Source organism: Phacochoerus africanus, chromosome 9 (genome assembly GCF_016906955.1).
Source record: "Phacochoerus africanus isolate WHEZ1 chromosome 9, ROS_Pafr_v1, whole genome shotgun sequence".
Classification (NCBI taxonomy): Eukaryota; Metazoa; Chordata; class Mammalia; order Artiodactyla; family Suidae; genus Phacochoerus; species Phacochoerus africanus.
This window is the reverse complement of record NC_062552.1, coordinates 22,977,518-23,002,305: the sequence shown is the minus strand read 5'-3', so window position 1 is coordinate 23,002,305 and position 24,788 is coordinate 22,977,518. Positions and strand designations below refer to the sequence as shown.

The window sequence follows — 24,788 nt, the reverse complement described above, 5'->3', positions numbered from 1 at the left end:
GGAATTGAAATGTATTGAGAACTTATAAATGTCCATTTTTATGCATGTAAGTTTATATTTTTGGCATTTAAATGTAATGATTTACTTCATAAAGTCAAACCTAACTACTGAAAACAGAAGACCTACTTTCTAACGATGGGATAATTACACTGTATTTCACAAGATCTATTTACTGACTATAAATTATATTTGCATTGCATCATTCATTATAATTGTTCTAAATTCAGTCCAGTTACAATAAGAGTATTCGATAATTTCCGACTGACAATTTTCCCGTTTTATGCTTTCAGAAATGAAAAGTTAGTGAGTCATCATGAATCGGGCAAATGAGAGCTCCTCAAAAGAGTTCATACTACTTGGCTTCTCAGACAAGCCCTGGCTACAAACGCCCCTTTTGGTGCTCCTATTAACATCATACACAACCACCATCTTTGGCAATGTGTCCATCATGATGGTGTGCATTCTGGATCCCAAGCTTCACACTCCCATGTATTTCTTTCTCACAAACCTCTCCATATTAGATCTCTGTTACACCACGAGCACCGTCCCTCATATGTTGAAAAACATTTGTCAGAACAAAAAGACCATCAGTTATGGTGGCTGTGTGGCCCAGCTCATCATCTTCCTGGCTCTGGGTGCTACGGAGTGTCTCCTCCTGGCTGTTATGTCCTTTGACAGATATGTGGCCATTTGCAGACCCCTCCGCTACGTAGTCATCATGAACCCCTGGTTCTGCTTCAAGATGATAGCCTTCTCCTGGCTCACTGGCTTCAGCAACTCAGTGTTGCAGTCCTCCTTGACCCTTAACATGCCTCGCTGTGGTCATCAGGAAGTGGACCACTTTTTCTGTGAGGTTCCTGCCCTTCTCAAGCTGTCATGTGCTGACACAAAGCCTATTGTCTCCGAGCTCTTTTTCTTCAGTGTGTTAATTCTGCTAATTCCAGTGACATTGATCCTCATCTCCTATGGCTTCATAGCTCAAGCAGTATTGAGAATCAGGTCAGCCGAAGGACGGCGAAAAGCTTTCGGAACGTGTGGGTCTCACATGGTTGTGGTCTCTCTCTTTTTTGGAACAGGCATTTACATGTATCTACAACCACCTTCTTCCACTTCTAAGGACTGGGGAAAGATGGTTTCCCTTTTCTATGGGATATTCACACCCATGTTGAACCCTCTCATCTATAGCCTTAGAAATAAAGATATGAAAGAGGCCTTCAAGAGGCTGCAATTATTAACATTTTCTATAAGAAATAAGTGTTCCATTGTGACAACAATCTTCTGAGTCTGTCCTTATCCTTGAAAATGATAATAGTGTTTTAATTGATTTTTCATTTTTTCAGGCTCTTATGATTTTATTGAATTCAGCCAAAACTTATAAAACTTGCTTCAGGAAGCAATGCTGAAGACATCTTTTCTTTTGTTAAAAAAATTTATTATGATTTCTTTACAATGTCCTGTTAATTTCTGTTGTACACCAAAGTGACCCAGTAATACATATGTATACACTCTTTTTCTCACATTATCCTCCACCATATTCCTTTACAGGTGACTAGATATATAGTTCCCTGTGCTATACAGCAGGATCTCATTGCCTGTCCACTCCAAATGCAAGAATTTTCATCTACTAACCCCACATTCTAGGTCCATCCCACTCCCTCCCTCGCCCCCCCAGCAAACACGAGTCTGCCCTACATGCCCATGATCTTTTCTGTTTTGTAGATGGATCACTTGTGCCATATTTTAGACTCCACATATACGTGATATGGTGTCTGTCTTTCTCTTTCTGACTTACTTCACTTAGTATGAGAGTGTCTAGTTCCATCCATGTTGCTGTAGATGGCATTATGTGGTCCTTTTATGGTTGAGTAATATTCCATTGTTTATATGTACCACATCTTCCTAATCCATTCATCCATTTAGGTTGTTTCCATGTCTTGACTATTGTGAATAGTGCTGTGATGAATATATGGGTGCATGTATGTTTTTCAATGAAATTTTTGTCTGGATACATGCCCAATACACAGAAATAGATCGCATTTCTATATACTAACAATGAAAGATCAGAAAGAGAAATTAGGGGAACAATCCCATTTACCATTGCACCAAAAAGAATAAAATACCTAGAAATAAACCTTCCTAAAGAGACAAAAGACCCTTACTCTGAAAACTATAAGACACTGATGAAAGAAATCAAAGAAGACACAAATTGATGGAAAAATATACCAGGCTCTTAGATTGGAAGAATCAATGTAGTCCAAGTGACAATACTGTCTGAGGCAATCTACAGATTCAAGGCAATCCCTATCATATTACCAATGACATTCTTTAGAACAAAACATTCTAAAATTTGTATGGAAAGATATCTTTTCTAAGTTAAAAGCTCCTTTGCTTTCCAGAAGTTTCCTCCATGTACTTTGTTCATTTGTTCCTTGGTAAAATTTCTTCCTATCAATGTCAGACTGTCCAAGACACTTAGATGGTTTACCTTCCCACTTATGTACTATTTGTTGGAGAACCATTTTGTCTACCACCTTAGTTAGGAATTTCCCCATCTTTATGATTAAATGACCAGCGATCCCAAGCCAAAAGTTTTCCCATAATCACCCCAGTCCTCAATCACTTTACATCCTCCCATCCCTTTATAATTCCACCATATACACCTTCCAGAACAGTTTCAAGTATGCAGTTTATGTCAAATCTAGCTGGCTTTAAACTAGCTAAGTGTGTGTATCTCATACTAGAAATTTAAAATATCAATTGAGTTTTATTTCCAACTCTGTTTTCAATTCTCCATGGATAGCATTTTCCCCTTTTCTTTCATTTTCCAATATTTATTTGTCCCAAATCCTTATTTGTTCCAAGTTCTGCACCAACCAAACACACGTGATAGCCCATAAATGATGATGTTTTTTATAGAAATGGAATACTTTTTTCTAATATTTAACTGAATGAATTCATTCTTCTTTGGGGTAACCTCTAAATAAATATTTATTGATATTTTTAACACTAGATAGTACTAGACCAGAGGGAAAATAATCGCAGTTATTATACTGAAAAAAAATTTTTTTTGTCTTTTTAGGGCCATTCCCATATGCATATGGAGGTTCCCAGGTTTGGGGTCATATCGGCCTATATCAGAGCTCCAGCAATACCAGCTCTGAGCCACTTCTGCGACCTACACCACAGCTCACTCAACACTCGATCCTTAACCCACCGAGCAAGGCTAAGGATTGAACCCAAGTCCTCATGGATATTAGTCAGGTTTGTTAACCACTGAGCCATGACAAGAACTCCTGAAAAAAATATTCTAATTCCCGGAGGAAATGACCCTTAAATTCAGACATTTAAATGATTAGTTGCAGTTAGTAATATAAGGACATAGATGGGACAACATTTTAGGCAACAGAGAAAGGGTTACAAAGCATTTTATAAATTACAAGTAATTTAAAATGGTTAAGAAAGAGAGTACAAGACACATATAAAAAGAGCCTGGAGATGATAACTGAAAAGTCTAGACTTTATCCAGTAATGACAGCAGAAATGTTAGAGTACAGAAAGTACCAGCACCAGTATAAAGTAACTAAAAACCTAAGTGCAGAATACAGCTCTTATATAATAATCATGTGTTTACTAAATGAGACATGTAATAAGCAGTAAGAGATTCAAGACACAAAAAACAAATGAATATCAATTATATCTCGTGTAAGTGCCTTTTTAAATTTCCAAACCTGTTTCTACCATTGCCATCTCTTTTTGAATATGATAGACATTTCAAACTCAACACCATCAAAAGCTAAACACCTGCTCACCCTTCACCACAAAGCTCTTTTCACTATTTTAACAAATGGATTCACCTTCTGTTTACATTTGCAAATCAGAAACCCTGAACCATATCTTATGCCACTCACTCCTTAGTTTTTTAAATCAAAACCGTTTCCAAAACATCAATCATTCCTCTTTTGTGCCTCCCATCTCTCCATTCCTTTCTATCTTCACATTTCTGGTACCATCACGTTTTACCCATAAGTTTACCAAATTATTAACCTACCTATCAGTATGCACTCCTGCCAACTCTTTGAAATACACCTTTTAAAAATATAGCCAGTGATCATTTCACTGCAGATACAATCATCCCATTCTCTTCACCTGTACTGAGATTATCAGTGGCATTCTATTGTTCACTAGTTAAAAACAAATACTCACTTACTAGCAATACAGCTCTCTTCTTTTTTTCTGGCCACATCCATGGCATGTGGAAGTTCTGGGGCCAGGGATGAAACCTATCCCACAGCAGCAACCCAAGCTGCTGCACTGAAAACACTGGATCCTAAACCTGCTGTGCCACAAAGGAACTCCCATACAGCTTGCTCGTCACTCTCTCTGTCTTTTGCACTTACCATATTTCCTTAAAGCATAGAACCTTTGCACATACTGATCCTTCTACCTGGAATACCCTTCCCATCCATATTTACCTAATTACTAATGGCTCAGGCCTCATTAGAAAAAATTTTTGTGGTCTCTCTCTGATTCAGTGAAAAACCCACAAATTTACTTGTTCATTATGTACCTCTCATTTATGGCACTTTTACTTTTAAGTGATCATTTGATAAGTGCCTTTACCTCCTACTAGACTGTAAATTCATCAAAAAGTCTACAAACAATAAGTGCTGGAGAGGGTATGGAGAAAAAGGAACCCTAGTACACTGTTGGTGGGATTGTAAATTGGTGCCACCACTGTGGAAAACGGTATGGAGAGTCCTCAGAAAACTAAAACTAGAACTACCATTTGATCCAGCAATCCCACTCCTGGCCATCTATCCAGAGAAAACCACAATTCGCAAAGACACATGTACTCCGATGTTCACTGAAGCACTATTTTCAATAGCCAAGACATGGAAACAACCTAAATGTCCATCGACAGAGGAGTGGACCCAGAAGATGTGGTACATATACACAATGGAATATTACTCAGCCATTCAAAGGAACGAAATACCGGCATTTGTAGCAACATGGATGGACCTAGAAATTATCATGCTAAGTGAAGTCAGCCATACAATGAGACACCAACATCAAATGCTTTCACTGACATGTGGAATCTGAAAAAAGGACAGACTGAACTTCTTTGCAGAACAGATGCTGACTCACAGACATTGAAAAACTTATGGTCTCCGGAGGAGACAGTTTGAGGGATGGGGGGATGTGCTTGGGTTGCGGGGTGGAAATCCTGTGAAATTGGATTGTTATGATCATTATACAACTACAGATGTGATAAGTTCATTTGAGTAATTAAAAAAAGTAAAAAAAAAAAAAGAACATGGAACAAAGTTTGGTTTTTCTCACCAAAACATTCACAGCACTTAGTTTTGGAGGCAGAAAATTAAAACATCAATTGTCAAAACTATGGATAATTTTAGCTAATATGCAAATTTTCATTTATTCTGTTAAAAGAATTTTCAGAGATGTGAAACTCTCTAGGGCTAGGAATGGTGGTCATATGAAATTCCATGGTGGGATATATACTTAAATTCTCAAAAGCTAAGGAAATTGTATTTCCCTGTAAAAATGAAAATCTAGTGATTGTCACATATAGTTATTAATAATCCTTTCTCTTTTAAAAGTTACATAAATACATTATTTATGTAATTGTAAAGATAATATGAGACATATTTATGTAAGATAATAATATGAGACATATTTTAGAAAAAGCAAACAGTTTTATGGAAAAGAGTTCATCCTTAAATTTACTATATTTAAAGTTTACCACTGTTGGCATATTAGTTTATTCATCTTTTCTGTCAATGGAGGGTTATAATTTCTTTTTTATGTGCATTATATCTTGATAACGTACCTAGATTCTTTTTTATTTAAGGTTCTTTAAATTCTATAGTGCTTTACAATTTTCAAAAGTTTCACACACATGATTTCATAAAATCCCATAATAACCCATTTTTCCCCTACCCATATATTGCTCTCTCCTCCTTTGCTCTTCTCACTGGGAACTACTCATTTGTTCTCTACATCTGTGAGTCTGCTTCTTTTTTGTTATAGTCACAATTTGTTGTATTTTTTAGGTTCCACATGTAAGTGATATCATACAGTGTTTGTCTTTTTCTCTATGACTTACTTCCTTTAGCATAATGCCCTCCAAGTCCATCCATGTTGATGAAAATGGCAAAATTTCATTCTTTTTTGAATAGCATTCTATTGCACATATATATCACATCTTCTTTATCCACCCATCTACTGATGGACACTTAGGTTGCTTAAATACCTTGGCAATTATAAATAATGCTGCTATGAATATTGTGTGCATATATCTTTTCAAATTAGTAGTTTTGGTTTTTTGATTTTTTTTTTCCAGATACATACCCAAGAGTGGAATTGCTAGGTCATATGATAGTTTTATTTTTAGTTTTTTTGAGAAATCTCCATATTATTTTTCACAGTGGCTGCAGCAATTCATATTCCCACCAATAGTAAATAAGGGTTCCCTTTTCTCCACATTCTTGCCAACATTTTATACCTGAATTCTTTAAAACACAGATTAAATAGCTGTCTTCAAGTGGAAACAAAATAGTGAGATGCTAAAAATTCATGCACTTGATGGATCAGAAAAGAAGAAAAAAATTCTTAGTTCCAGATAGTAATATATAAAATTGAAGGCATTGTTTGAGAAAGAGAGGTGAATTAAAATGTAATATCTAGTGATTAGAATTTTTATTCAAGAACATTAAAAATGTACCTGCTATTGAACTTTGAGTGGATTAAAATACCTCCTAATATATGCTTTTACTTGGATAAATAGTTAAAGGAAAAAAGAATAAGGGAAAAGTGAAAAGAGAATAAGCCTATTTCACCAAAGGATTATAGGTCCAAGAAATCTACATATAGAAACATAAAGAGAGTCGTGTCTTTACAAATACTGTGGATGTGGCCATTGGAACACAAAGCAGACTTAGATCAAATAGATTAGATGCTAAATTTTAGAGAAAGTTATACTACCAAATAAAGATGACTCTTAAGCCTTGAGATTTAAAATAACCCTTGGACACCAATCTTCGTTAAGTAGGAAGTTGAAAAAGCAAACATATTCATTATTGCTCTTTTCAGATATAGACATTGAGGTTAACGGACCTACAAAAAAATAAAAACCAATAGTATGAGGAATAACTGGCACAAAGTAGCTGGGGACCTACTTCAATGAGTAGACCATGGGAATATTTCACAGCTCAGAGTTGGAACTCTTCACAACTGCTCATGGTTTTCGGAATTTCTGGATAACTTTGTCTTCTATGTATCTCTAAATTTTCTCTTTCCCATGGGGGGTTCTTCATTGGCCATCTTCTTCCAGTTCTACTGATTAAATTTTGGGGCATGTGAGAGGACAGATAACTTGTCTATTTAATTCACAGGTTTATTAGCCAAGCAGAGCCCCTGAACTTCGAACTGCATCTTATTAATGGATGAAAAATGTGTATATGTCTCTTTTCAGAAGGAGACAGATGTCTTTCTGTGGAGGAAGAATAAATGAAATATTTTGTGACTCTAAAAGGCAGACAGTGGTAATCTTGAGGGCTGACCCACAGATATTTGGTTTCTTCATACCTTCTAGGAATAGGGGGTAGGATTAAATTTTCCCTCCTGTCTGAACTAAGTCACGGTCTGTGACCAGCTTTGTTAATAAGTGTGAGTTAAAGTCACCGCCTTCAAGACTAGGATAGGGAACAGTTTCACATAATTTCATAGAGACAGAGAGAGTTAAACAAAATGAGAAGGCAGAAGAATATGTTTTAAATGAATGAAAGAATGAGAAACAATCCCCTGAAAAACTCCAGTGAAACAGGGGTAATAATTACCAGATAAAAAGTTCAAGGCAATAGCTAATAAAAATGTTAACTAAGCTAGGTAGGGGGTGCAATATAAGAACACAGACTTTCACCCAAGAACTAGAAAATATAATAAAGAAATAGTCCGAGCGGAAGAATACAGTAACTGAAATGAAGAATTCAGTTCACTAGGGGGAATTAACAACAGATTAAATGATACAGAAGAATATATAAGCAATCAAAAATGGGAATAATTAGAAATCAGCCAATCAGACATCAAAAACATTTTTTTTTGTTGTTGTTTTAAATAGAATAGTTTAAGAGAATTCTGGGACAATGTCAAGCACACTACCATTCGCGATACAGGAATTCCCAGAAAAGAAGAGATAGAGAAAGGTGTCCAATGTATTTGATGAAATGAGGGCTTGAAACCTCCCTGAACCTGAAGAAAGAAACAGATATTCAGGTACTGGAAGCACAGGGGTTTCCCAAATACTGTAAGATATCACTCATAGGGGAATCTAAAAACAAACAAACAAACAACAAAAACAAAATACACTCACAGATTAGGGCTTACCAGAGGGAAGGGTTTGGGGGCATGGGTGACGCAGCCTAAAGGGGTCGTGATGGCAACTAGACTTGTGATGGTTGATCACTTGCTAGTGTATACAGATGATGAATTACAATGTTGTACACCTGAAAGTTACGTAATTTTTTAAAATAATAAATGAAAATCTGTTTTTGCCACATATCATATGGCCCATTGGGCATTATCTCACTAACATTTCAATCATTCTGTAGCCAAGTTTACTGAGACACTGAGAATAAGCACCAATCTCTTATTTCTCTATTACAAATAATGTCATTACAGCAAATTTTTGTAATTTTTCAACGTTAATATTTGAAGCAATGGAGAAAGTTACGTGTAGTGGGCATTTTGAAATATTTATTGATTGAATAAATTAATGAAACTCTGTAAACTAATTTCTTCTTGGTACAATTTTTTATTATTTAAATCATTTGTGGGGAGTTCCCGTCATGGCGCAGTGATTAACGAATCAGACTAGGAACCATGAGGTTGCGGGTTTGATTCCTGCCCTTGCTCAGTGGTTAAGGATCCAGCGTTGCTGTGAGCTGTGCTGTAGGTCGCAGACGCGAATCGAATCCCGTGTTGCTGTGGCTCTGGCATAGGCCAGTGGCTACAGCTCCCAATTAGACCCCTAGCCTGGGAACCTCCCCATATGCCTTGGGAGCGGCCCAAACTATAATGGCAACAAAAGACAAAAAAAAAAATCGTTTGTGGAACTTTAACATAGTCAGTGTTAGGTCAATCGATACTATGCTAGGCTATTGGAGGAAAAATATTTGAAAACAAGAAAATTTTAGTTCCTTAAAAGTCATATTGGAAGGGGACTGCTCCTTCTTTCTCTATGTAAAATTTAAAATACTTAACATGTATTATATCAGGAAATAATATCCCAAGAAAAAGTATAAATAAAAGAAAATTGTATCTTGACACCAAAAATAATTTGTCTCAAATTTTCCCTGAAATCCAAGTAAATATTCTATGAAATTATTGAAGTAGGTTGGCTTTTCTGGGATTCTTTTAGTCCTGAGTAATTTTCCCACAACAGGAAAAATGCCAGAATTTATCATTTCATTGTACTGGGCAAGAAGGACACTTAGCAGTATTATCCCCTCTAGGGAATTCTAGTGTTTCTTGACAAGAATTTTCCACTGAGGTTTATTATCTCAATGGAAAAAGTGTCCACAGCTCTATAAAGAGTAAGAACCTTCCTTAACAATTATTTTAGAATAAAATCGGTTTCCACATCTGAGCATATTTAGGATCCTTAAATCAAATGAATAATATTAACGACTTATGATAAGAAGACACTGAAGACCAGAGAGAATATTCAATATTTTACCTCCCAACTAACATTTCATTCTGATGGAAAAAAAAAGATCCAGTGTCAATTTTTGCAAGAAAGGGAAAAATACTACCATGGAATATCAACACTGATTTAAAGAAGGTATTGTATGTGAGTGGGAGCGATCTGTTCAGTTAATGACTTTTACCATTTTGCACAACCTCATGCACTTGTGTAAGAGTGATAGAATAATTTGGGGAAATGAAAGGGAAGAAACCGCAATCTTACAAGACTTCTTTTTGGCAGAGATAAGTACAATGTTATATTTGGATACAACCTAAAGAAAAAATTAATTAGAAGATACAGATTCATAAATCAACCTGGACACTGTACTCAATGAAATAAACTAACCCAACCTAAAGTATTACACTTGCAAAAGGGTCGCCACAACAATTGGACTAATTAATCCTCATGGCACCAGAAAGATTGTTGTGATTCATTTCTGCTGTACAACAAAGTGACTCGGTTATACACCTACACACATCCATTCCCTTTCAGATTCTTTTTCTCATAAAGCTTATCACAGAATATTGGGTAGGCTTCCCTGTGCTATACCCGCAGGTTACTTCATTGACTGGGAATCATTTTAACCCGTTGGTTTTCTTCTATGACAAGTTTATCTTGCAAAAGTCATTTTATGATTTGAGATACAGGACTAAGGAAAAGCGCCTCTCTCTTGCTGTTTACTATATGAAAGCAGACCAATCCAGCTAGAGTTCTGAACTTACCTAAATAAACTCAGAAATTCAACCAGAGAATAATAAGGTTTAGCCAGACTAAGGATTGAAAGAGAAATGAACACATGTGGTAAGTCAGCACGGGTGGGTTTGGGGAAACATTCTTCCATTCATTATTTTCTCAAATATAAGAAAAACTGTGGATTCCCTTTACTTAATCATTATTCTATAAAAATTTTCTATATTACATTTCTCTAGGTAAGATATAGAGATTTGTTAATCTTCTTTTAGATTGTACTACAAATAATAATTTGGGGCATTTTGATTCATAAGTTTTATCTTGCAAGTATCAATTCACATCACTGGAGTTACATCACAGAGGAAAATCCCTTCATAACTCACTTTAACTGAATAGTTGACCATCAAGAATATTTAATACTGAAATATACATCTTCATTTTGACTTAAGTCCATGAACAAGAGCAACGCCAGTCATGAATGCAAGAAATGTAAGTACTCCAAAAGTTTTCATTCTCTTGGGCTTCTCTGACCATCCCTGGTTGGAATGCCACTCTTAATAATAGTCCTTGCTGCTTACATCTGCACACTAGTAGGAAACATCTCAATTATAGTGGTATCCAGAGTAGATCCAAATCTTGACAGCCCTATGTACTTCTTCCTTTCCAACCTCTCATTCCTGGACCTTTGTTTTACCACAACCACCATCCCTCAACTGCTGCTAAACCTCTGGGGCCCCAGATAAGTCTATCAGCTACGGAGGCTGTGTGACTCAGTTTTATATGTTTCACTTTTTTGGGGGCCACCGAATTGCATCCTCTTAGCTGTGATGTCCTTGGATCGTTCCATGGCCATCTGCAAGCCTTTGAGGTTACCCAGTCATCATGCATCAGCAAACTCTGTATCTTCCTAGTGGTCATGGCATGGCTAAGTGGTTTGGTCAACTCCTTGCTTCAGTCATCCCTCACCATCCAGCTGCCACATTTGTGTGCAACAACAAGGTAGATGATTTCCTGGTGAGGTCCCAGTGATGATCAAGATGTCATGTACTGCTACCACAATTCAATGTAGCTATGCTCTCCATTGTGGGAACATTCTATTCCCTCGTTCCCTTGTCACTTATTCTTGTCTCCTATGGGTTCATCGTAGCTACAGTGCTCAGAATTCAGTCCTCAGAGGGAAAGAAGAAGGCCTCCTTTAACACATGTAGTTCTCATATTATTGTTGTATCTCTCTTCTATGGGCCAGTAATTAGCATGTATGTGCAACCTTCTGCTGCTAACTCCCAGGATAAGAACAAACTCATGTCCCTATTCTACAGCTTGGTGACTCCTATGCTTAATCCTTTTATTTATACTTTGAGGAACAAAGACATGAAAGGGGCAATGAGGAGGCTTCTTGTCTCATTGTACCATCAAAGAAGAGGATAAACATAGCTATTTTTGTACTTCATACTTTCCATATAGGACTTAGAAGAGCCTCTGTTCTAAATTACCTCTTGGTTTTGCCTCGTCTCAAAATTATCCCCAAAGACGTAACTTTTACTATGTAGCTATCATAAGAAATAAAAAAATATATATGGTACTAAGTTTAAATTAAATTTATAAAAATATTAAAAATTCATATCTGTATAAATTGTGTCTTAACAAACATATTGAAATTTTTCTTAAATAGATGTTTAAAAAAATATCTCTATATTACAAGTTTTCCCAAGTATAGGCACATTTGATGCACCTGGTCCTATTTGCTAGAAAGACTGTTTTTCAGCTTTGGTACACATCAGAATACTTATACTTTAAAAATCACAAACATGACTCCACTGCAGATATCTTGTATCATAATTTTGAGAAATCATGTCCAGAAAACTATTTTTAAAAACTTCCTCGGTTAACATCAATTGAAACGTAGAATTTGTGAGGACCATCACAGGAAAATATTTTTGAGATATTCTTTAGAGACAGAAGTCAGACAGGATCTGACATATGGGAAAAGGTATAGCCCATTTACCCACTCACCCCCTGCCCCCCCAAAAATAGAAGATAGTTTGTTGAATATGTGAAGAATCTCAGATGCTCCAAGCTTTTAGGAAAAATTGTAAACCCACAGGCAGAGAATTTAAAATCACGACTCCTAGCAAATGCTAAGGCAAATGCAAAAAGACCAAGCTGAATATCTAGAAGATTCGCTTCCTAATAATTAAATGTTCTATTAAATTCAGCTAAGTACTTTGATCAGTAGTATCATTTATGTGCAATAAAATTTTCAAAATTGGTTTCCTAAAACTAAATTATACAACAAAGAAATTGATAATTGAATTGTTACTATTGATAACTGAATTATCAGTCTGAGTAAGCAAATATCTTAGAATACCTTAAAGTGAACCAAAAGCAAAAAGAAGAAAACTGCAAAAAAAATGTAAGAAAATATACGATTTAGAGAAAAAAACACAAAAACTAAATACAAACAATAGGACTGGTAGTTGGATTAAAGCAGTAGATGGAGGAGAAATAATTAAGTAAATATTAGGAAAAATGCTTGGGAGTGAGATGTTCAGCCATACATTAGGCACCCAATCCTGAAATCTGACAATGGGAAGATAAACCCCTTAGCTGGTTTGGAAAACAGTGGGGCTTACAGGAGGGCTGTATAAGGAAACAAGACTTCACTCTTAAAGAGAGAGCACAGTCTTCCTGTCAAAATGCAGAGGGCTGCAGACAGAAAACTGCCTGGGTGTTTTTGTCTACAAACACCTTGGGAGGAGCAAAACTAGCTCCAGGAGGAGGGAAACCACTTTCAGGATGGGAGTGGAAAGCAGCTCAGTGGCATGGCACAACCACTCCAGCTCCAATCCAGCCTCCACGGATACTGGAAAAAGAGTGAAACCAGCACAGAAGAGCAGCCCCAAGCCCTCAGGCCCTGGCAAGGACCCATCGCAACAATCCAAGGTATCCAAGGTGGAGATAACCATCACACCCAGGAGAAACCCAGCTCAGTTGGGGCTCCTCTTCCAGCTGCCTGGGCCCCAAACCTACCCACAGTAGGATGGTAACAGCCAGTGAGAATAGGAGAAATGCTGATTCCCACTTAGCTCTCACTCTAGCCCTTCCAACTCACACCAAGGTGGCAGCTGCCAGCACACACCAGGAGAAGATGCAGCCCATGTTCACCTCAGATCCAGCTCTCCCACCAAAGCCACTGGGCACATGCAGAACTCATAGGGATGCCTCAAGACTGGGATAGGAAGCTGTTTCACCTAATTTTCATAAAGACAGAGAAAGTTAAACAAAATTAGAAGATAAAGGAATGTGTTCCAAAGAACAAGAAAAAAATCTGAAAAAAAAAGTGAGTGAAACAGACAAATGTGAACAAATTAAAGTTCAACAAAGAAATCAAAACTATTTTTTAAAACCCTAATTTATGAGAACAATGACAGCTCTGAAGAATTCAGTAAACAACTTCAAAAACAGACTCAACCAAATAAATGAGAGAATCAGTGAATTATAAGACTTATTTAAAATCATACTGTCAGGAGAGCAAAAAGAAAAAAATTAAAAAGAAAGAGAAAATCTATGTGAATTACGGAATACCATTAAAAGATACTATCTATGAATTACTGGAGTCCCAGAAGGAGTAGGAGGGAGAAAGTAGCATAAAGTTTATTCAACAATTGTAAAGATATACTCAGTCAACATCAGAGCACTTAAATATATTAAGCAAACACAAACAGAACAAAAGAGTAAAATAGACAACAATGTAACAAGAGTAGGGGACTTTAATACCTCACTTAGATCAAGAATGGAACTATCATCAAAACAAATCAATGAGGACACAGGATTGGAACTATACTTTAATCCAAATGGACCTAACAAACATATATAGAACATTCCACCCAACAACAGTAGCACAAACATTCTTATCACGTGTACAAAGAACATTTTCCAAGATAGATTGGTCATATGTTAAGTTACAAAAGAAGACTTAGCAAATGTAAGAGGATTGGATTCATAGCAAGCATCTTTTCTGACCACAATGGTATATGAAACTAGATATCAATGACAGCATGACAACTGGAAATTTTACAAGCATGTGGAAACTAAACAACACACACCCGAACATCCACAGGTCAAAAAAATCAAATGGAAAATCAAAAAAATATTTTAATACAAATGAAAACAGAAATACAAAATACCAGAGTTCCCATTGTGGCACAGAGGAAACAAATCCTACTAGTAACCATGAGCTTATGGGTTCAATCCCACTGATCTCGCTCAGTGGGTTAAGGATCCAGTGTTGCTGTGAGCTGTGGTGTAGGTGAAAGACACAGCCGGCATCCTGCATTGCTGTGGCTGTATGTAGTATTGCTGTGGCTACAGCTCCGATTCGACCCCTGACCTGGGAACCTCCATATGCTATAGGCTCGGCCCTAAAAAGCAAAAAGAAAAAGAAATACAAAATACCAAAACTTACAGGATGCAGCAAAAGCAGTTCTAATTTCCAGTCTATTTTATTGATAGTTATTCAACGTTTAGTTGTAATTTTCGTATTTTCATGAGAGGAGGTGAGCTTAAGTCTTTCTACTCTGCCATCTTGTCCCAATCTCCAGCAAAAGCAGTTCTAATAGGTAAGTTTATAAGGATAAAATGAAAGAGAAAGATCACAAACAACCAACATACCTTTACCAAATAACTAGGAAAAGAGAAACAAACTAAGTGCAAATTTAGAAGAAGAAAATCATAATGATCAGAGTAGAAATAAACAATAGGGATACCATAAAAGCAAAAAAAAAAAAGACCAACAAGACAAAGAGTTGGTTTTTTGAAAAGAAAAACAAAACTGACAAGCTTTAGCAAGAGTACCTGGAAAAAGAGAGAGTGCAGAATTATTCACAATAGTTAAGACATGGAAACAAACTAAGCATCCATCAAAAGATGAATGTATAAAGAACATTACTTACATAATATGCAATTATACATAGTTATATATAATTTATTGTTATATAACATTATATATATATAATGAAATATAATTCAGCCTTGAAAAAGAAGGAAATCTTGCCTTTTGCAAAAACATGGAGAGACCTTGAGAGTATTATGCTAGGTGACATAAAGCAGAAAGAGAAAGACAAGTATTACATGTTCTCACTTTGATGTGAAATCAAAAAAACCTCAGAGAAATAATAAGTAAAATGGTAGCTGCTAGGGACTGGGGTTGGGAGAAACAGAAAATGTCAGTCAAAGAGTATAACTATCAGCTTTAAAATTATAAATTAGTATCTGCTATCAAAGATGACAGAGGAGTAGGACATGGAGCACACTTTCTCCCACAAACGACATTAAAAAACAATACATGCACAATTGATTAGCACAGAACATCTACTGAACACTGGCCGAAAGACTTCAGACTTCCAAAAAGGGCAACTCCACATAACTAAGTAGAACAAAAGGGAAAAGAGAGAGAGAAGGAGGAGGAGGAGAAGGAGAAGAAGAAGAAGGAAGAAGAGGAGGGAGGGGGAGGGGAATGGGAGGCAGATGGGAGGATAGGGGAGAGGGAGGAAGAGAAGGGGAAGAGGAAGAGAAGAGAAGAGAAAAAAAGGAGTCAGGAAGAACAAACAAAACCTAAAGTCAGCAGAAGGAAGGAAATCATAAAGATCATACACACACACACACACACACACACACTATATACTACAAGACTCCTATATCAAAACATTGTGGTAACCACAAACCAAAAATCTACAATACACACACAAACACACACACACACACACACACACACACAATAAGAAAAATCAATTAGGGAGTTCCCGTCGTGGCTCAGCAGAAATGAATCTAACTATCCATGAGCACAGCTTTTATCTCTGGCCTTGCTCAGGGGTCATGGATCCAGTGTTGCCATGAGCTGTGGTGTAGGTAGAAGATGCAGCTTGGATCTGGTGTTGCTGTGACTGTGGTGTAGGCCAGCAGCCTGCAGCTCCAATTTGACCCAGTAGCCTGAGAAACCTCCATATGCCGTGTTACAGCCCTAAAAAAGACAAAAACAAAATAAAAAACAACTAAAACACAACACTAAAGACAGTCATCAAACCATAAGATAGAGAATAAAAGAAGGGAAGAGAAAAAACCAACAAAAACAAATCCAAAATTAATTAACAAAATAGCAAAAAGAAACACAGATGTCAATTATACCTTAACTGTAAATGAATAAATGCTCTAACCAAAAGATGTAGCCTGGCTAAATGGATACAAAAACAAGGACCCAAGTATATCTGGTCTATAAAGAAGATATAGTATATGCATATACAAGTGTAATGTTATTCAGCATGAAAAAGAATGAAATAATGCTGTTACAGCAACATGGATGACCCTAGAGATTATCATACTAAGTGAAGTTAGACAGTGAAAAACAAAACATCATATGATATCACTTATAAGTGGAATCTTTAAAAAAAAAAAAAGATACTGCAGAAACTACTCACAGACTTGAAAACAAACTTATAGTACCAAAGGAACATGTAGGGGAGGGATGGACTGGGGATTTGGGATTGGCATATGCACACTGGGATATATGCAATGATTGGCCAACAGGGACCCCTGCATAGCAGAGGGAAACTCACCCCAATATTCTGTGATGATCTTTATGGGAAAAGAACTGAAAAAGAATGAATGTGTGTATATTGTATAACTGAATCACTTTGTTGTACAGTGGGAATTATCACAACATTGTAATTCAACTATACTTCAATAAAATTTTAAAAAGAAAAAAAAAGTGCAGAAGACCTAAATAGATATTTCTCCAAGAAGATATATGGATGGCCAGTAGGTACATAAAGAAGATGCTCAACATCACTAATATTAGCAAAATGCAAAATCAAAAACTATAATGAGGTACTACCTCACACTGGTCAGAATGGCCATCATTAATATGTCTACAAATAACAAATGCTGGAGAGGGTATGGAGAAAGGGGAACCTCTCTACACTGTTAGGGGGAATGTAACTTGGTACAACACTATGGAAAACAGTATGTAGGGTTTCTTGGAAAATTAAATCTAGAACTACCATATGATCCAGAAATTCCACTACTGGGCTTATATGCATACATAACTATAATTCAAAAAGATGCATCTACCCCCATGTTCATTGCAGCACTATTCATAATACCAAGACATGGAAAACACCTAAATGTCCATCAACAGATGAATGGATGATATGGTACCTATATATAATGAAAATCTACTCAGCCATAAAAAAGAACAAAATAATGCCACTCACAGCCACATGGATGTAACTAGAGAACATCATACTAAGTGAAGTAAGTCAGAACAAGAACGACAAACACCAGATGATATCACTGACATATAGAACCTAAAATAGGACACAAATGAACCTAACTACAAAACAGAAACAGACTCACAGACATGGAGAGAACACTCTTGCGGTTGCCAAGGGAGAGAAGGGAGAGCGTGGGATGGACTGGGAGTTTGGGGTTAGTAGACGCAAACTATTACAATTAGAATGTATAGACAATAAGGTTGTACTACATAGTTTATCCAATCTCCTGAGATAGACCATAATGGAAAATAATATTAAAAAATGAATGTTTATGTATATATATACACACACACATACGTATATGTATGACTGGGTCACTTTGCTATACAGCAGAAATGTGCATAACATTGTAAATCAACTATACTTCAATTAAAAACAATAATAATAAAATAAAATGAATAAATTTGGGGTATCTAATTTACGCCTGGTGACATAATTAACAATACTGTATTATATACTTGAAAGTTGATAGGAGAATAGATCTTAAATGCTCTTACTACAAAAAAAAATGTGTAATAAGTAAGGGAATAGATGGGTTAATGACCATGGTTGTGGTAAACATGTGAAGTATATACATGTATAAATCACCACATTGTACACCTTGAACTTACGTATGTTGTACATCAATATCTCAACAAAACTTAAGGAAAAAATTAAAATATCAATAAGTAAAACTCAATATCAAATAAATAAAGGAAAACAGAATTTACCTAATTTCATCAGTCTCTCCACAAGGTTCTCATGAATACCAAATGAAACATAGTAACTTGTAGTTGAGAATCCTGGACCACACCATGTTATCCAAGTGTTCAAAATTCATATCACCAATAATAGAAAAATAAACGTCAGGTTTTTTTTAACAAGATGCATTCGAGGAGTTCCCATCGTGGCTCAGTGGATAACGAACCCAACTAGTATCCATGAGGACGTGGGTTCAATCCCTGGCCTCACTCAGAGGATTAAGGATCTGGCCTTGCTGTGAGCTGTGGTATAGATTACAGACACAGCTTGGATCTCACGTTGCTGTGGCTCTGGAGTAGGCCAGCAGCTGCAGCTCGGATTTGACCCCTAGCCTGGGAACCTCCATATGCTGCAAGTGCTGCCCTAAAAAGCCAAAAAAAAAAAAAAAGAGATGCACTCAAGCAGATACAATATCACTGCTGTGTGGTATTACTGTCAAAAATGAATATTCTCATTCTGCATAAACACTAGTCAAATCTAAATTGAACAGTATTGTATGATGCAAATGACCTGTACTCTTCAAAAATACTAAGCTCATTAAAGGCAAAGAAAAACTGAAAAATGGTTCCAGATTAAAGGACAAGAAATATAACACTTAAATTCAATTTGAAATCCTGGATGTGATCTTTAATTTAGAAAATACTCTCAGGAACACTTAGGACTAGGCTGCATTATACTCTGTAATATTTCAGAAAAATATTGAAATGCACATTAATATTACATTATTATAGACAGAATATCAAAGCACTCGTAAAATACTAACATTGTGAAATCTGATGAAAATCTATAGCAAATCTATACTATCTTTAAGTTTTATTGGTACTGAATTATAAATAGAACATGGCAAATTTGTACTTGAAAATTTATTATGCTTGATACCACTTGCTGTTGTCATAGCATATGATAACCAGTGGCCTTTCAGCTTCACATTTGTAAAAAGAGATACAATATGTGACACTGAGGCCAATAAAAAAGCAGAGGATGAGTGTATCTGGGCTGGAAGCCAGAGCTAGTTTCTGTGATTATCCAATGACATATTTGTGCCAATCATTTTGCACTGCTGAGACAGACTCAGAAGATACAAATGAGCATGTGTTTAGGGAATGTGCTGCACAGGAATAGGTACGAGATGAAGTGGACAGAGATTGGGAGACACTGTCCAGATAGGGAGCAGAAATTTACTGGTATAAAAAAAGTAGGTGGTCCTTCAGTGCATTTAGCCTCCATTCTTAGCTGAGAAAAGGCTGAATTCATTGTTAGCTCTTCAGTAAAATTGTCTGTGACCCAAATTAATGTGTGCCGTGTGATTGTCAATTTACCTAATATTGGCTTTAAGTTTAGGGTTGGCAATGGTAGGGTCTCAGACCTTCTAGTTTACCTTCTGTGCGTTGGCCATAAGAAAGGAACTCAGGGAGTTCCTGTTGTGGCACAGGAGAAACAAATCCAACTAGTGTCCATGAGGATGGGGGTTTGGTCCCTGGCCTCACTCAGTGGGTCAGGGATCAGTCGTTGCTGTGAGCTGTGATGTAGGTCGCAGACACAGCTCAGATCCCATGTTGCTGCAGCTCTGATTCAATCCCTAGTCTGGGAACTTGCATATGCCATGAGTCAGCCCTAAAAAAGACCAAAAAAAAAAAAAAAAGGGGGGGGGGAACTTCAGGCAAATCTACTCTCATTACTTGATTTGTTATATACAAGTTATTTAAGCTTAGGTAAGTCATACATCTTCTTCCCTTCAGTTTTCTTATTTACAAAGTGAGAAAAAACATACCTATACCATGCCTGTGATAAAATTGCAAAAGGTTCATATAAATAGTTTGAAAATATAAACAATAAAAAACAATATCATCTTGTTCATCTTTAGGGGAATTTTTGAAACATCTTTATTTTAAATTATAAATTAAACAGAATATATAATAATATGGCTAGGATTAAGACTCATATATGCTAAAATTATGCATTCCAAGAAAAATAGTCTACACATAGAAAAATATATTTATATGTTTTGCAAGCAGAAGGGGAAGAAAATAGATGGAAAATTTCAAAGTTTTTTTGTTAGATAGTATCACAAGAGGTGTCCCAACCAATAAGATTTCGGTAAGTATAAAATGGTTCAAAGAACTAAGTTATGTTTTTTAAGTTTCTAAAAGTTTTTTGCTCCATGATGATCTATTCTACATGACCCCATTATTTATTAAAAGTTCTTTTTTATTCATGCTTATTGGTTCTTCATTTTTTGAACAGTAGGTTAAGGACAAATTAATATATACCATATTATTTTTTATACCTAGTTGGAGATAAAGAATCACAGACAACAAAGAAGACAAATATATCGGAATCAATGTAATTGCAAACCACACAAAAAAATTGAGGGGAAGTTTGGGAATATGTTGTGCATTTTGAAAATTTAGGGAATAGGATTTGAATCAATCATATCCAAACTTTAGAGGCCCCCAAAACTATAACTGACATTTGAGTTACATAAAAATTCAGGTGTTGCCAATATTATACTTTACATTGAATTGTCCTTTAGCTTTATTCCGCTTTAGCTCAATATGGGTGCCATTTTAAATGTTATATTCATAGTACACTTATTTGAGTGGGAATGGTGGCAATAATATAGGTAACAAAACTATTACTTTAATTTAAAAAAATTATCTATGGAGTTCTTGCTGTGGCATGGTAAGTTAAGGACTCAGGGTCACCGCAGCGGTGGCATTGGTCGCAGGTGCAACTCGGATTTGGTCTCTGGCCAGGGAACTTCCAAATGCCATGGGTACATTCAAAGAAAACATTTTTTATTTATTTGAAAAAATATGTAAATTGATTTTCATAACAAACTTTCTAAGCACAGATATTCAAATAAGATCAAGATTAAAAATAAAAAACTAACATTTTCATATAGTTATCACAAAATTTTTCCAATACATTTTCTTTTTCTTTTTTTTTGTCTTTTTGCCTTTTCTTGAGCCCCTCCCGTGGCATATGGAGGTTCCCAGGCTAGGGGTCTAATCAGAGCTGTAGCCACCAGCCTATGCCAGAGCCACAGCAACTCGGGATCCGAGCTGCATCTGCGACCTACAACACAGCTCATGGCAACACCAGGTCCTTAACCCGCTGAGCAAGGGCAGGGATCGGGCCCACAACCTCATGGTTCCTAGTCGCATTCGTTAACCACTGCACCACGACGGGAACTCCTCCAATACATTTTCAAGTTATTCTTTCAAGTACCTAACAGATGTATCAACTCATTTTTTCAGAGCCTAGTACTAATTCTGCCTCACATATTCCTTATTTCTTCCTAAGCTATGCAGTCATTCTAAGCACTTAAATCATCTAACAACACCTAGCCTATGATGACCATTACTTTACGAGCTACGCATCTACAGCTTTACAGCTTATTTCTACCTCCTTTACACATCTCACTACCTTGGGGAACAAAGAGAAATATGAAATGCTTACTTCTGCTGCATTATTTCAGAGGCCTTCTTGCTACAACTCATAAACGTTATTTTCTTACTATGATAATGGGATATTAAAGAACACAGACCAGGAGTTCCTGTCATGGCTCAGTGGAAACAAATGTCACTAGCATCCATGAGGACGTAGGTTCGATCCCTGGCCTTGGTCAGTGGGTTAAGGATCTGGCATTGCTGTGGCTGTGGTGTAGGCTGGCAACTGCAGCTCCAATTTAACCCCTCACCTGGGAACCTCCATATGCCATGGGTACGACCCTTAAAAAAGATTAAAAAAAAAAAAGAATACAGACCAAACTTCCTGTCAGTAGTAACTAGTATTCAAAATAGAATAATAGTGTTGGAGAAAATATCTAAAGTATTTCACTATGTCTTTTGTTAAACCAAAGACAAAAGTCAAATGTTATGATAAATTCTGCCTACAAGGCAAGAAATTAAAAGACATGTTCTAGGGTTTTTTAAATTAAGAATATCATCTTTCCATAGGAAATTAACCTGAATTTTATCAATTTTTACAACAAATTTTGTGTTGCATTTTCAATTAAGAAAAAGATATTTTGATTAGGTTTGTGCACTGAAAAAATTAACATTGACATTTTATCTTGATTTTACATGGCTATTTTCTCCACTAGAGAGTGATTAGTATTTAGGCAGATTGCATTTAATTCATATCTACTACCACAAACTCCATGACCTGTGACAGTATATTCTCAATAAGTACTAAGAGAGTGAGGAAATGGGAGTGGTTGATGAATAGATGGATGGATGAACCACTGGTGAAGAGATGCTCCATTATTCTATTAATGTCACAGATACACAGGCTCACCTCACCCCATTAATCTTCTTACTGCCCCTCTTACATCTTTGTTTCTCAAGGTGTAGATTAAAGGGTTGAGGCTAGGTGTGACAACAGTATAAAAAAGGGCAATGAACTTTCCTTGGTCTTGAGAACTTCCGGATGATGGCAGGAGATATATGCACATGGCTGGAATGAAAAACAGGGATACAACCAGAAGATGGGCTCCACATGTCCCAAGGACTTTCTGAAGTCCAGTTGTTGACTGCATCCTCAGCACAGCCCAGGCAATGGCACCATAAGAGCTGAGAATAAGGATGAGCGGTATGAGAACAAAAACGGAGCTTGTGATCATGAGGGTCAGCTTATTAGCATGAGTATCAATGCATGACAGTCTAAGCAGTGCTGGAACTTCACAGAAAAAATGGTCCACTTGGCGATGTCCACACAGGGGTACCAAAAAGGTAAGGAAGGAATGAAGTGCTGAGTTGGTAAAGCCACTTACCCAAGAAGCCACAGCCAAGCAGATGGCAAAAACGAGGGTGCATGAGGACAGTGTAATGCAAGGGTCTACATACAGCTGTATAACGGTCATAGGACATCACCACCAGTAGCACACATTCTGTGGATCCCAGTGCAAGGACAAAATAAAGTTGAATCATGCAACCATTGTAGGAAATGTTTTTTTCTGGGCCCCAGAGGTTGATCAGCAACTGAGGGATGGAGCTGGTGGTGTAGCAGAGATCCAGAAAAGAGAGGTTTGAGAGGAAGAAATACATGGGTGTGTGTAGATGGGCATCTACGTATGACAAGATGATGATGAACAGGTTGCCTATCAATGTCATCAAGTAGAACATCAAGATAACCACAAAGAATATTACTTCCAGATGAGGCCAATTAGAAAAACCCAGTAGAACAAAGTAGCCTTCCAAAGTTGCATTGATTTTTTCTATCATCATTCATTTCTTATTACCTGAGAAGAGAATCACATATACACCCAAAAAAGTAAGGAAATAGTCTACAAACCACAGGAAAACATGAAAAAGAAACAATCCAGTTTGAAAGGCCTACCACTGTTCAATTCTAAGACAATTTGGCCACTAAGAGAAACTGTGATGGTAATGAAACGAAAAAAAAAAAAAAAGAATCCACAAACTAATACCAATAAATTTAAAAAGACTAAATAAATAGTAGGGAAGATAAAGCTATTTCTATCACCAAGATCCTAAATGATAAATAGAGAAGTAAGAGAAGAGTTAGAAAAACACAAATGAATGCTAAAAACTAGTGAAGGAAGACATGATGAGTAATTTACATTGTCTAAAATATCCTCCACCAAATTATTTGTTAATTACAATATGAAAAGTGGTAGATTTTACAACAGAAAACCTGCTGGAGATCACCACAGCCCAGTAATCAATGTGACTATTGATATAGTGTGTTGAACACAATATAAAATCACTTCAGTCATATCACTGCCAAAAATGCACAGCCTGATTTTAATAATGAAGAAGCATGGGACAAGCTTACACTGAGATGAGGTGGATAAAATAGTCGGCCTACACTCTTCAAAAACATCAAAGTCAATGAAGAATTCAAAATGAAGATAGATGATAGATAGATAATAGACACATAGATGATAGATAGATGGATGGATAGAGAGAGAGAGAGAGATAAGGAAATGAGAGAGAGGATGGGTAATAGAATAAATCTTTTTCAGGCAGAATATAAACTATTGCTTAATCTGATTAAAAGGTTAATAGTATATAGTAATATAAACTACTGCTTAATCTGATTAAAAGGTTAATAGTTCTTTGTACCACTTTTTCAAAACTTTTCTGTAAATGTGATATTTAACCAGAATAAAAAGTTGCAAAAAGTATACATAAATTTTTTTCCATATATGTGTAACTGAGTTCCCATGCTGTACAGTGGGGAAAAAAAAGTGTGTTGGGGGAAATAACAATTTTTTAAAAAGTTACAAAAAGTAAATA

General features: G+C 36.3%; 1 protein-coding gene and 2 pseudogenes across 1 annotated transcript; 2 read left to right on the top strand and 1 right to left on the bottom strand.

Moving 5' to 3' along the window:
• The first annotated feature begins 303 nt into the window (after window positions 1-303).
• On the top strand, window positions 304-1,344 carry LOC125136253 (putative olfactory receptor 2B3). The gene has a single exon (XM_047796952.1). The coding sequence runs from the start codon at window positions 314-316 to the stop codon at window positions 1,280-1,282; it is 969 nt and encodes a 322-aa protein (XP_047652908.1). The 5' UTR covers window positions 304-313; the 3' UTR covers window positions 1,283-1,344.
• A 9,583-nt stretch (window positions 1,345-10,927) lies between these two features.
• LOC125136561 (olfactory receptor 2B11-like) lies at window positions 10,928-11,881 on the top strand (annotated as a pseudogene).
• A 10,944-nt stretch (window positions 11,882-22,825) lies between these two features.
• LOC125136291 (olfactory receptor 2J3-like) lies at window positions 22,826-23,757 on the bottom strand (annotated as a pseudogene).
• Window positions 23,758-24,788: the final 1,031 nt, after the last annotated feature.

What these genes read in the sequence shown, in the direction of transcription:
- LOC125136253 (XM_047796952.1), top strand. Translation starts at nt 314, where the DNA reads ATGAATCGGGCAAATGAGAGCTCCTCAAAAGAGTTCATACTACTTGGC.